Consider the following 13,460-nt stretch of genomic DNA (forward strand, 5'->3'; position numbering starts at 1 on the left):
GAAGGTAGAAGTCCACAAGGAAAAGAAAGACCAGAATGGAGGAGATGTAGGACACAAGAGACAAAGGGATACAAGGAAGAAAAAGAAGATATGAGGACATAAGGGATAAAATAAAAGAGGACAAGAGGAAGAAGGCAAGGATACATAAGAAGAAGGAAAACAGAATACAAGGAATTGAGAAAGAAACATGTTCGCCTACTTCCTTGCCTAATTTCATGTTTTTTCTCATTCTAACTCATTTTTAAAAAAATGTTTTGGTAAAAACATTGAGTTATGAGTTTTACGGCTGCAAAGGACCAAACTGGAAATAAGCTCTAGGCTTTCTTGTGTTTTTTTATTCTGTGTTGTTACCCCTGACTGCTGTCATAAAGTGCTAATGTTGCTGTCTTCTCCATGCAAACTAAAGTCAGTACAAGATTTATAAATGTAAAAAGTGAGGAAAGAAAATCCATGTGAACAGGGAGCCTGGATGAGGTCTGGTTTGACGGCTACCTTTTCGTGGTTGTACGCCGCTATCAGCAGGAGCAAGGTGAGAGGCAGAGCGATGTAGGAGCCTTGTGCAACATCCTGGTCGGGCACTTTGCGCTGCACAGACAAACGGAGGAGAGAAACGGCCAAATCAGAACTGACGGCATGTCAAAGATTAAGATGATGTTGGGAAAATGGGAGTTTTGTTTCTCTGTTTCTTACAGTGGGGTTGAAGGTGAGGGTGACGTGCTTGTGGTATCCAGTGGAAGTGAAGGAGACCTGAGGCAGAGTGAAATCGTACTGGGAGCGGGACAGGGTGGAGTACAGCATGAGCACGTAGCTCTGCAAAAGACAAAATCACAGATTGGGTGTACAGGTCATAAACTGCACAAGGTGCTCATATAATTAGTAGGAATAAGCAATTAGTCGATACCTCGCTGTCCCTATCCAGAGGGGGGAAGTGGAAGAAGAGAGACTGTCCGAGAGAGACGCTGTTGATCGGGTTGTCCAGATTGTCACTCTTGAACAGCTTCACCTGGTGACAGAGAAAAACATTAGCTATAAGCTTTTAGATGCTGGTGTGGTTATAAAACAAAAACCCAGAATTTGGTTCAGAAATGTTTCGTCTTCTCTGCAGAATGGGAATTTTCTGAAACTGCTTGGTTTCTTGGTATTTAAACTTGCGCCACAAATTTTCACTGCAGTGCTCTTGGGAGGCCGTTTCTGGAAGCCAACATGCAGCTGCTGTGATTTGGGGGTTTTGGCTTCATTGTTATGTTGGGACAGCAATCTGTGTCCAAGTTGTAGCTGTAAAATTAATTGGTCATTGAAGTTTTACGACATATGTCGAGGCTGGGAAATATGGCTGAAAATCATCGCGATACAAGTGTTTCTTATCAGTTGATATCGATAATTATTGATTTGTTTTTTGTTTTAAATAATCTGAAATATTACCAAACTGGTCCTGAGCAGCTCTACTCATTTCCTCCTGTCACTCCACGTTTTTTAGTCTTTTATTTTTAAGCAGTTATGAGGCACGGTGGCGAAACATGAAACTGCTGATGCGCAAGTTTCTCTACAGGTTGTTGCTAGGTAACCAAAGAGTGAGCAAGTTAAGTTGATGCCACCCACCTTGCTTAGCTGGGAGCGAGGAGTTGAGAAGGTTAACCCTTTCCTCTGCCTACATCTCCCAGAATGCTGTGGGGTTCTGGAGTCAAGTGACATTATTGAACACTCTTTCAAATTTATTTTTCTATTGATATTGATCACATGTCTACTGCAATATACATTGTTATTGATTCATTGCTCAGTACCATCATGAACTAAAACACCTGGAGCACCAAAGACCAGACTAATGATAAAGCACCAACCTCGACTCTATTGAACGTTTATTGGGCAGTATGCATAAATTTGAGCCTCCATGTACTTTATTGAAGCTTATCAGTCAACCAGGACATGACAATACTAAGTACAAGCCCAGCTTGGCACAGCTTGGAACGTGACTAATACGACATTCATGCAAGTGGTGAGCGTAAACGTCTGCTGAAAACTGTTCCAGAGATTTCCAGAAAGTAGCAAAACAGACCAAACATCAGGGAGTACAAGTCCTACCGAGAGCGTCGGGAGATGTTCAGGAGACGTAATGATGTTCCCGCTGAGGTCGAACTGATTGATCTGTCTGAAGGCGATGATGTTGACCCCGTCAATGTCGCTGCTCCCGACCTGATAGGAAACACGCAGCTTAATCTAACAGTATGAGCCGTGCATGCTTTAAAAAAAAGAAAAGAAAAGAAAAAGTGAACTGAGGAAAACCTTTTGTTAAGGTCACATGGTGCGATAATAACAGAGAATTAAAGGGGAATTAAGGCATTTCCTGCCTCGCAAGAGAGATTAGGTGGATTGCAGCTTTTCAGACGAGATGAAATTATAAAATTGTAGGTTAGAATTTGGTTGGGGAGCGGATTAGCGCTCTTTTTGTTCAGCGAACAAAAAAAAAAAAAAGGTCCACGTGATGAGGCTGATAATAAGTCATAATCGCAGGGTTCTCACAGTCATTTCAACAATTCAATTACCAAACTTTCCATACCCTTCTCCAACTTTCTTTGCATAATCCATCTAACAGTTCAATTAATAAATGAAAAGACAGTATTACGTATTTATCTCAGCTCTGGAAACTTTCAGCACTTTAGGTGGAAGCAGGAACTAATACAAAGTTTGACCTGCAGTCTAGAGATAAGGAAGTTTTAAAATAAAAAGTAATCAGAATAATCTGTAACAATCAAGTTACTCAAGCTTCTGCTAAGGTACTCAAACAAAAAAAAACTAAACTTTTGATGAGTGTAAAGTGAACTGCAATCAAATATCTTACTATATTGTACTAAAAGTAGTGAAATCTTGAATAAATTTTATTCATTAAGATTAAAAAGTCTCCATCTGTATCAACCAGATGTGTCATTCTGTACAACATAGACATATATACATAATATATATATATTACTGGGTTACTGGTAAACCAGTAACCTCCTCTCAGATGATGGCATGAACTTGTTAGTTCCTCTGTCCATTGTAGTAGCTGATATATTGTGAAAATCCGGTAGAAATGATGCACTAATCGAGTCATGTTTACATAGAAACAACGCGCCGCGAGGCTTTGTTTGTGAGACTTGCGGTCACGTGGGCCGGTTGTGGGCGGAGCTTGGTAAGGTCCATTCTATGAGAGCATGATCCTCCTGTCTGTACGTCGCCACTAAAATGGCTAAAAAACATTTAATGTATGAACTGATTTTCCATAATTTAGCTTATGCATATAATGTACAGTGTTTTTTGTCACAAACTGTGTGTGTAACGTGTTTCGTGTGCTGAGGAGCGATCAGAAACGGCAGAGAACAGACTTGAGGTGAGGCAGGCAGTTTTTTTGCCTCATGACAGGGGGCGCTCATGATCCCAGACATTGTGACTCCGCAACTGCAGAGTAAAAGACAGTAACAACGAGCTAGCCATACAGTAAATTCAAGTGCAGTGATTATCCGATATATTTATAGTTTTCTCCTCTTACCACAGCGGTCGATTATCAATAATCGCAAAATAAACATTAAGCCTAAAACCATACCACTGCAACAGGCTGAATGTTCTGCTATTTGTGTGGGAAATATTTGAGTGTTTTTTTTGTGGCGTTGTTGTCAGTTGCTATGGCAACGAGTCTGTGCGTAGCTGCGTTGATACAGAGAGCGAGACAGAAGAGGTTTTGAGTTGTACTTTAATTATTTTTCCCTTTGCTGTGGAGCACAGCAAGAAATTAATAATATCTAAATGTCGAAGTTTGATTGAATTAATGGAATTATTCTACGGCGGCAGCGCAGCTATACATGACATGTTAAAGGATTGTGTTTTTGCCCTCCAGCTTTGTCCGCATGCGTGAAATTTCCTTATGCAGAGGGTCTATATTTGTAAATATGATTATGATTAAGTCAGTGCCTCACCAACTATGAACCTCACCGCACGTCTCTAATATATGCACACACATATACACACACACATACTTGTTTATCTTGTTTGCTCTCAGTTAAATTCACAACATATTGAATTATAGCATCTGGACATTATTTGATCTCAATCATTAAACAGGACATCTTTTGGTTTGCACTTTTGCTTTTTTGTTCTTTATGATGAATATATTTACCACTCACTGTCCATTATTAAAAAGCTTATGATTTGTTGAGGATGTTGTCATCTTCCTACCTACCTCTATTGCTCTGTGCTGAGGCAGTGCCCTCTCTATGTGGTCGTTGCCCTCGGCTCGAAGCTGTATCAGATATTTACACCCCGGCTGAAAGAAAACAACACAAACATTTAGTCATGTGAGGTGTTAAATAAAACAGCCTAAAAGCTTAGCTACAAATAAAATGCAACAATCGACTGTTTCAATTTAACTCGGTCCTTCATGCCTGCCTCAAATACCACCTACACTTTATATTTAGCGAGGTCAAATCGCAGTGATTTTGCATCTGGAGTATGGAATAATTCAACCCCCCGCCCCCTTAAGGTTTAAAACCTTCTCTCACCAGCAGACCCCTGAGTCTGAATCGACCCTCCTCGTCTGTGACGGTGTCCTCGCTGTAGAGGCTGCATTCTCCCTGACCCACCGCCTCCACGGCCACGTCTCGCTCCGCGTCGCCGCTCAGGGACTGCACCGCTCCGTAGCAGCTGGAGGCGACAGCACAAGAACACACATGTGGAACACACAATTGGACAAGTTTCTAAAAAAACAAACAAAATAAAAACAACAAAGTACGGCGTCGCGCAACAGTTTTCATACCCATTGAAGCTGTCTGCATTTCGGAGATGTCACAACCACTGACTTTGTTTTGTTTTATTGAGATTTTTATGATAAGCAAATACAAAAGTATATTGTATATACTATATAATGTACACTAGTATATTGTATATTGTGCATATTGTAAAGTGGAAGGAAAATGAAAAATATTTTCAATATAAAATCTGAAAAGAGTGGTGCGCAAGATTAAATTACAGAGGTGTGAACTCTGCTTACTGATCAAGTGACATCAGAAGAAGTATTTGGACTTGACTTTATTTATAAAGTCAAAATTTTTCTTTTTACATTTTTTTAATTTGTAACAAACTAAATTATGTTGTTCTATCTCATAAAATGCCAATATGAAAAAAACCGTCAATGTTTCTGCATTGCTCTCTATAAATCAGTGTGTCTGTACCTGTAAGCGGTCTTGATGCCCGTAATATCGATGCTCAGGTTTTGACCCTCCTCCACCGTGATCATCTGAGACGCCGGCTCAAAGCGGAACTCCTTCATCATCGGCTTGAAGTAGTACTGGCCTGGACTCTGGAGAGAAAAGCAAGGTTATTTCAAACTGGGGGGGAAAAAAGGAAACTTTATATTGCTTTCTGAGCTGTTTGCTCACCAGGTTGTTGAAGGTGAGAAGACCGGTGTCCTGGGTCAAAAGGTTGGAACGGAAATGCCCTCCACTCAGAGACAGAAGCACTCCAGAGAGCGGCTGTCCATCCTCTGATATTATCTGCAGGAAAGATGGAATATCTTTAGAAAAAAAATACTCGGATTCTTTCATGTTTTACACATACAAAAATGTCCCTGAAACATAAAGACATTGTGGGTACTGTGGGTGTAATCAAGCTGGCTGTTCAATTTCATGTCACAGATGTTTTATTTAAAAAGAGGATGTGCAAGTGAAGGATAACCAAGGGCACCAAACTGTGTATCAATGGTGTGGAACTGACAGCGGAGCCATTTATCACTTAGTCAGAAAGGGAGACTAATACCAATTTGTGCAGTACGGAACCTTTTAACAAAAGGCAGGATAAAGGCCAAGAGCACAGAGCGGGAAAAAAACCCCCGGTTTGAACCATCTGTGAGTAATCTTCTCTCTTAATTACACTTTCAGAAAGAAAAACATGAACAGAAGCTTTTGATTCTGACATTTCATATTCACCAGCAAGATCAGTCTGGGCTGGTAAAGATGAAAACAGGCTGAGTGGAGACAGTGTGAGCGGGGCTTGTGATCCCTTGGATGTAAAGTTGTTATAAAGTATGCAGACGACGGTCGCATGTACCTTGAAGGTGACACCTGCCAGAGCAAACGCCTTGAAGTCTCCTGGGGTTCCCTCCACCGGACTCAGGACAAAGCCCTCCTTACTGGCCTTGATGTCATACAGCCGGTCGCTGTGGAGCGGGCCCACGCTGACGGAAACAGAAAGACTAAGTGACTCTGATGGAAACAGGAAGGCTAAGTAATGCTGACGGAAACAGGCTAAGTGACGCTGACGGAAACAGGAAGGCTAAATAAAATTGAAGGAAACAGGAAGACTAAGTGACGGTGCCAGAAACAGAATGGCTAAGTGATGCTAACGGAAACTGGAAGGCTAAGTAATGCTAACGGAAACTGGAAGGCTAAGTAATGCTGACGGAAACAGGAAGGCTAAGTAATGCTGACGGAAACAGGAAGGCTAAGTAATGCTGACGGAAACAGGAAGGCTAAGTGACGCTGATGAAAACAGGAAGGCTATGTAACAAGTAAATATGCGCTGAACTGAAATGCGGCTTGATGAATTTGACTGGCAGCCAATCAGAAGAATGAGCATGGCAAGTAATAGTTCAATAAATTATTCCCAATTATATTTTTGAATGACTAAAAACAGAAAACTTTATATGGAAAAAAATTATTTAAAAAATATATGATTGAGAAATAAATTTGATTTTTGGTCCTATTTCTTTATCTTCACTCCAGCGTTCTGAGGCTGCCCCGGCGCCCTCTGGTGGCCTCACTTTGAAAAACAGTTTAAAAAAGCTTCATTTTCCCATCGATCATGTTTTACCACGTTCTTCTACTTCAAAAACACCTAATTTGAATAAATGAGACAGAATTTCAGCTCAACGGTTCCATTAAATCCCTCAAACTTTACCACGGACTTTATATCCATGACTACATTATATTTGATGTTTAGCCTTTAACCGGATGTCTGGATTCGGAAGCGTAATGTCTTGCTTTATGCATGGCTGCAACACTGCACATATTCTCTGATGACAATAAACATCCAGAGGGCCCCATCAGAGGCGCACACAAGGCGTGACGCCAGCAAGAGTCCACCCGTTTTCAAGCGAAAGCCACAGGCAGCGTCGGCCCAAAAGTCCTGAACATCCTCACTGAAATTTTAATGCAGTCCATTTATCTGTCTGGATTTTCATACCTGTAGGCTCCCATCTCATTAGTGGCCACAGTAATGAGCGGCACAGAAGCGCCTCTCTCTGTGATGGATATTTCCACACCTTGGAGCTCCGGAGACACTCTGCCCTCTAAGAAGAGGCCAGCACGTCCAACGATGTCCACCAGGCGACCGGGGCACGTTTCTGACGAGAGAGATAGACAAAGAGAGGGGTTCTTCTGATACAAGCAAAGATTAGGACAAACCTACTTATTCATAGTTAATGTGAATCCTAAATTTAGACCTGCTTAGTACATGTCTGACTTAATTTCAGTGTGTGAAAAATCTCCTACCTCCTGTTATGGTTGCTTCCACTTCAGGCGGGTAGAACAGCAGCTCCTTGGAGGAGGGAGTGACTGTGATCTTCTCTCCAGCCCTACAAGGAAATATTAGCTCAGCTCATCGCACACAGGTTTATTTATTTTAAGACAGACCAGGTGGTTACATTTAATGGATGCAAGGATTCCAATTTTGTGAAATTACAGGCGGCATATGTTGTTGCATGTGTGCAACGTTGAGTAAATAAAGGCGTTAAATAATTTCTGCTTGTGTAGATTAAATTGGTAAAAAAAAAATTTCAAACACTTTCAAATGTGAATCACCGCACACCGAGTGAAAACGAAAGGGAATCTGGCTTTACGTCATTGATATTACTAAAAAACAAATCTACACGTTGAAACCTCACGAAAAGAACTATAACGTGCCCACTTAGTGAGATTTGCTCAGATTTAGAGATAAAATCTTCAGACTTTTGTCAAGTTTTGATTTCATATTAATTCCACCCGCCGAGTCTGACTTCTCTCACGGAAGATACAGTAAAGATTATTTTATAATTCAGTCAGAACTGAAAATCTGCCTCAGGTCACATATTAACACAAAAAAACAAAAAAAAAAACAACAAAAAGTGAATGTAATCACAGACAGAGCAGCTAGATCCGAGGTCTGGTACCTGTGGCTCCAGAGCCGCAAATGGCTCTTTGGACCTTCCACAGTCTGGCTAAATAATACAGAACCAACAATTAAAAAAAATATATAACTATAACAAATTATTTTTTTGCATGAAATAAATCCTGAATTAAATTTTCACAGCAGAATTGCACAAGAAAAAGATGATAATACTTATAATCTTTTTCCTCATCATTACGCTGGAAACTAAGTGTTGTTTTTTTGTTTTTAGTTTACACCATTTTCCACAAACATCCCACAGAAGAAAACGTATCAATTCTCTTTTTGTTAGTTTTTTAATTTATTTTAAAAATAGAAATAAAACGATGGCTCTTTAAAAATGACCACAAATTTCTGTAGTATTTATTAAAGATTTTTTCACAAAATGCTATATATCAGTTGCGAGTTTTATTTAGCTGGACTGAGGGGGGAACGTGTATTGGGTTTGTAAAGGTTGCAGACCCGTGATCTAGATCATCCCCTGAGGGAATGCGTGAACGGACCTGGCCCAGTAGGAGAACTCGTAGTGAAACGGGCCCGCCAGCTCGTCGGCCTTCTCCAAGATGGGAGGACTGTCGTCTCTGGCGCCGCCCTGCTCCTCGGCCGCTCGCCGCTCTCGTTCCTGCCGCCGCAGCTGGATCTCCTGCAGCTGCTGCTCCTGCCGCTGCTCCTCCAGGCTGCGCAGCGGGCCGAGCACCAGCGCTGGCTCGCTCTCGATGGACGACCTGAGCGGGGGGAAGGAACGGAACCGTTTAATGGACGCTCAGACGAATAGAAACGTAGCAGCCCGAGGCTTCTTGATTTACTTGATGGTGACTGTGACGTCCAGCATCTTGTCTGTGGTGATGAGCCCCGTCATGTGATGGCGCACGGCGGTGAGCGTCAGGATGCTGGGGGCCGAGCTGCAGAGAAGCAGGAACGTTTACAATGACACTTTGTTCAAACTGTTAAATAAACGGGAGCGGCGCGCTTTTACTTACGTGTCGTAGGTGTAGAAGTCCTGCTCGAACTGATGGCAGGAACGGGGGGTGACTTTGTAAACACCTGGACAAACCATTTCTATGTGATTAATCACTTTGTTCCAGTTTTATATTTAGCTAAGCCTGACACAAACCTTTTAGGTCAAAATGCTGCACTGCGACTATGCACGAGGGAAAGGTTTGCTGGTCTGTGGAATTTTCCTCCATGTGCTAATTAACGCCGTGTTAAGCTAAAGAGAGGTCAGGAGAAAGAAACTCACCAGGCTTGGAGAGGCAGAAGCGATTGACTCCTTTGGAGAGATTGTAGACGCCGATGTTCTCGGGTTTGCTGCCATCCTGGAAGAACTCCTGCGGGGAAGCAAGCGGAAAGTCGTCGTGAAAACTCTGGGGAGAGCGATCAGATTAGAGATGGAAAATATTGATTATTGAGTTAATCTAAGGTAAGAGGTCATTTTCTGAAACACCTGAGTTTTCTCTTGTATTGACAGGGCTGACCGCTCTTCACTTCACATAACCTGCTAAATTGTGAGTAATATACTTTAAAAACAAAATTAAATTTTTACTTTTTTTGTCTGCTGTATTAAATACTGACTGAATAAGAAAAAACTGTGGCTTTCCTCACTTCATTAAACTTAGACATATTTATAAAATACAACAAAACGGGAACCTATGTTTTGCTATACATTTTTCTGCTGAATAGAAAAATATAGGTTGAAAAAAATTCAATATGTAAAACACTTAAATCCCCATGTACAGAGTGATATCCAAAATGTCGGCAGTTGCTCTTGAAGAAATGTTAAAAATTTGCTCCATGCAGTGATCCAAGTCAAAATCAACGTTGCTTATTGTAATCGTGTTTTTTTTATTCTTTCCATCATGTCGCAATTTTACAATTTTGAGAAGTTGACGCTGCCTCTTCTGAATGGAGGCCAAATTACAACACATTATAAAAAGGTCTAAGCAGATGTTATTAGTTAATCGATTGGAGCTAACTTTAATAAAACATTAATCGGCAACTAATCGTAAGTCAATTAATTATTTTGCATACTGACCAAAGTGATGGCGTGGGACAGGGAGCAGCGCAGGATGTAGCCGATCTGTCTGAACTCGACGCCCAAGACATCCGAGTCCAGAACCTCCACTTCCAGGGATTTATGCTTCCAGCACCATTCCTCGTGAGAAATACCCACTGGGAGCAGAAACAGCGGGAGAAAATAACTTAAATGAAGGTTGAGAAAAGTCCTCGGAAGTAACTCGTCTGTGCTCCCTGAAGGGATCTTTAAGAAAAGCTTAAGAACGTTAAGCACCACAGCAGTCAGGGCTGCCAACACTAAACTGAGAACAGACACCTCAGGGATGCTGTGTGTGCAGACAGCTTGCAGGCAAATAACAGAATGTACACTGTATGCTGAACAGGATTATAGATGTATGGAGCAGCAGGAGACCCAGAGGTGCCATCTGTGCGATAACATGTCTGGTATTTTAGCACAGTTATGATCTAAAGGTGTTAATTACAAATTGATTTCCCAATAATTAGTTGCGGAGTCAGAGAGCTCCACATAGGAGGAAGAATGACTTTTACAGGAAACGAGCATCTATACAGTAGAGATTGATTTTCACAGAAGACAAATGCATGAAAACAACTCTTTGAAGTTTGTCCACTTATAAGAAAACGAACGGCCTCTAAGTATTATGGTAATTAGAATATCATGAAGAATATCACAAAAAATCCCAATATGCAACAGTGATTTTTATTTCTTTGACTGAAATAAGAACAGTGGTGTTAAAAGAAAAGAATTAGGCTTCTACAGCTTTTTTCTGCTTTTACTGTCTGTCAAACTCAAAAATGTCATCAAATTCATTTGAATTTTTTGACTTTCCAATGCAAACCAACTGATCCTATTATTCTCCTGAGGTTTAAAGAGAACTTCAGCCACAGCCAGGAATGATTAACCTGTAAATCAGGAATTAATTTATACAGAACCTATTTGGCAACGAAGTAGGATTAAAAAAAATCCTGCTCTTTTATCTGAGACATTGAAGATGCATGGATGGGTCTTCCAGCATGATAGTGATTCAAACCTGCTGCCAAGGAAATAAAGGAGTGTCAAAAAGAGAGTAATTTTTGGAGTGGAGAACCAACTCTTCACAACTTTGTCCTACAAAACATCTGTGGGGGGGGGGAGTTAAAAGTTTTGAGTTGCTTAGTAGCCAACAAACCTAAAGGTTTTAAGGTTACACAACAAAAAACTTACAAATTCGGCAGAGAATGATTAGATTTTTCCCCTCAGTGCAAATAATTAGTAATAAATTTAAATGACCTTTATATTTTCCAGGCAAAACATTGTCAAAGTTGAAGCTCAGGATGTCGGCACTGCCAGCCAAAGCCACCGTCTTTCTCTCTCCCTGCCGGCTCACCGGCTGCAGGGTTACAGACAGATCGTCGCAGGAAGCTATAAGAAACCAGCGAACATAAGGATGACTTAAATGGGAGCCTAAAAAAACCGGTGTGAACATTTATTCGTTTAAGGCCAATAGAGAAAACTGTATTAAGAATCAACCAAGAGAGCTTTTACCGAGGCAGTAAACTTTTCCCGAGACAGAAGCCATGAACTGGGTGAAAAGCAGGTCTGTGAGCGGCCGGTCTATGAGCGAGACCTCCAGGGCCTGAGGCTGGAGGGCCAGGCCTGCTTTCACCTCCGCTTCGGGGAGCGATACCTGAACACATGGAGGAAAAGTCAGGGGAGCGCAACCAGGGGAAGAACTGCGCAACGTCTGTATCAAAATTCCACAACAGAATGACACAAATGGTACAGTATTCCTGGGTTCCTAAGATTTTCACACAAGTAGCTCTGCTCAGTCCCATTGGGGACCGAAGTGGCAACATTTGTTACATTTTCAGCTGGTAAGGTTCATTTTTATACTGCGCTGTGTTATATGATCCAAATGCTTTAGGAAATCCTTCCTCCACCCTCACCTGTCGTAGTGCTGCATCAAGAACTTATGCAGGAAATGACACAAAACCCTCAGACGAAGACATAAGCTCAACTTCCTTCTTCACAAAATGTAAACAAAAATGGAGTACAGTCAGATTTTAGCCACTGTTGCATTTCTCTTTTGTCTTTGGTAAAAGACCACGAGCCGTTTCTCCTACTAGCGCTGCATCACATATGCATTCAAACAGCGCCAGAGTTCACTTCAACCCGACAGAGATCTAGGTTGGGTCTACATCAGAGCTCGATTGCACATTCACACCTCCCCAAGCGAACCAGACCTTCTAGACAAATGAGCTAGAGTTTGATTAAAGCAGAGCTGGAGTGAATGCACCCTAAAAGAGAAATCACATTCTTCCCTTGTAAACGTTTGTCTCTGTTCTAAAACCAAAAAAATACAAGTTGAGAAACCTTCTACCTGTCAAACTTAGTGTTTGTGAAACACTTTCCAGATTTATAATAACTAAAAAGGTTAAATTATTTCGATGATTAAAGAGACAATGCTCAGATGATTTAGGACTTAGAAGAAACCTGAAAGCTACACGAGACTCACATGGACGCTGTAGTTCCCAGGTTTGGCCTGAAAGCAGAAGGCCCCCTGAGGCTCCGAATCAGTGGTCCAGCTGAGAGCCTTGTCCTGGCCCCGGTGGGTCAGAGTGACCTTGTAGCGCCCCTGCTGCTTCATGCCCTCAGGCAGGCGGCTGACGGAGATCTGGCCGCAAACACTGAACCTGCATTCAACAAACATCAGGAAGCTACAAGGCTTCTCAGGGACACCAACCACTTCCTGTTGGTACTCGTTTGATTTAGAAAACAGCAAACGTACCCCGCTGTGATGATGTCGGGAAGCTGGGGCGTGTTAGGGGCGATCTTCACTGTGACCGTCTCGAAGAGCATCAGCTCCTTGGTGACGCGAATGGTGTAGACGCCGGCCGTCATGTTCTCCAGCCGGAAGGAGCCGTCTTCCTTACTGACAACTGCGGGGACAACAGGAAGGACGGTGCAGCGTCAGAACGGGTTTGAAATGTGAAATACCAGACGCTACCATGGATGTTAATTCTGCAAAGGAAACGAGAAGTCTTCAAAACCCCAAGTAAAGAATATCCAGATATTTTCTTTTAGTTAGTGTGCTGAGACGACTTCTGATATGGGCAGTATGGCCACCACCCAGGGCGGCACAAAAGAAGACTCTTTTAATTTTCAGAGTGAAATATTTTTCACATTGAATGTTTGTAAAAAAGAAAAAGATATGGTCACACACTGCAGGTGGCTAGCAATGCTGAAGTTTGTATCAGATTCATCCGTCCTTCGATAATCTAAA

The 13,460-nt window shown here is 41.8% G+C and overlaps 1 protein-coding gene across 1 annotated transcript in view; it reads right to left on the reverse strand.

The window, feature by feature from the left end:
- LOC114144488 (nodal modulator 1-like) overlaps positions 1-13,460 on the reverse strand; it is a 35,879-nt gene that overhangs the window by 1,933 nt on the left and 20,486 nt on the right. Inside the window, 20 exon segments of the mRNA XM_028017386.1 lie at positions 493-585; positions 691-810; positions 902-1,003; positions 2,080-2,190; positions 4,211-4,294; positions 4,530-4,671; positions 5,199-5,326; positions 5,406-5,519; positions 6,073-6,199; positions 7,207-7,366; positions 7,515-7,597; positions 8,670-8,891; positions 8,973-9,068; positions 9,147-9,210; positions 9,407-9,494; positions 10,199-10,335; positions 11,468-11,599; positions 11,723-11,864; positions 12,693-12,870; positions 12,966-13,116. Coding sequence (XP_027873187.1) covers positions 493-585; positions 691-810; positions 902-1,003; positions 2,080-2,190; positions 4,211-4,294; positions 4,530-4,671; positions 5,199-5,326; positions 5,406-5,519; positions 6,073-6,199; positions 7,207-7,366; positions 7,515-7,597; positions 8,670-8,891; positions 8,973-9,068; positions 9,147-9,210; positions 9,407-9,494; positions 10,199-10,335; positions 11,468-11,599; positions 11,723-11,864; positions 12,693-12,870; positions 12,966-13,116 — 2,474 coding nt within the window.

Source organism: Xiphophorus couchianus, chromosome 5 (assembly GCF_001444195.1).
Source record: "Xiphophorus couchianus chromosome 5, X_couchianus-1.0, whole genome shotgun sequence".
Taxonomy (NCBI): Eukaryota; Metazoa; Chordata; class Actinopteri; order Cyprinodontiformes; family Poeciliidae; genus Xiphophorus; species Xiphophorus couchianus.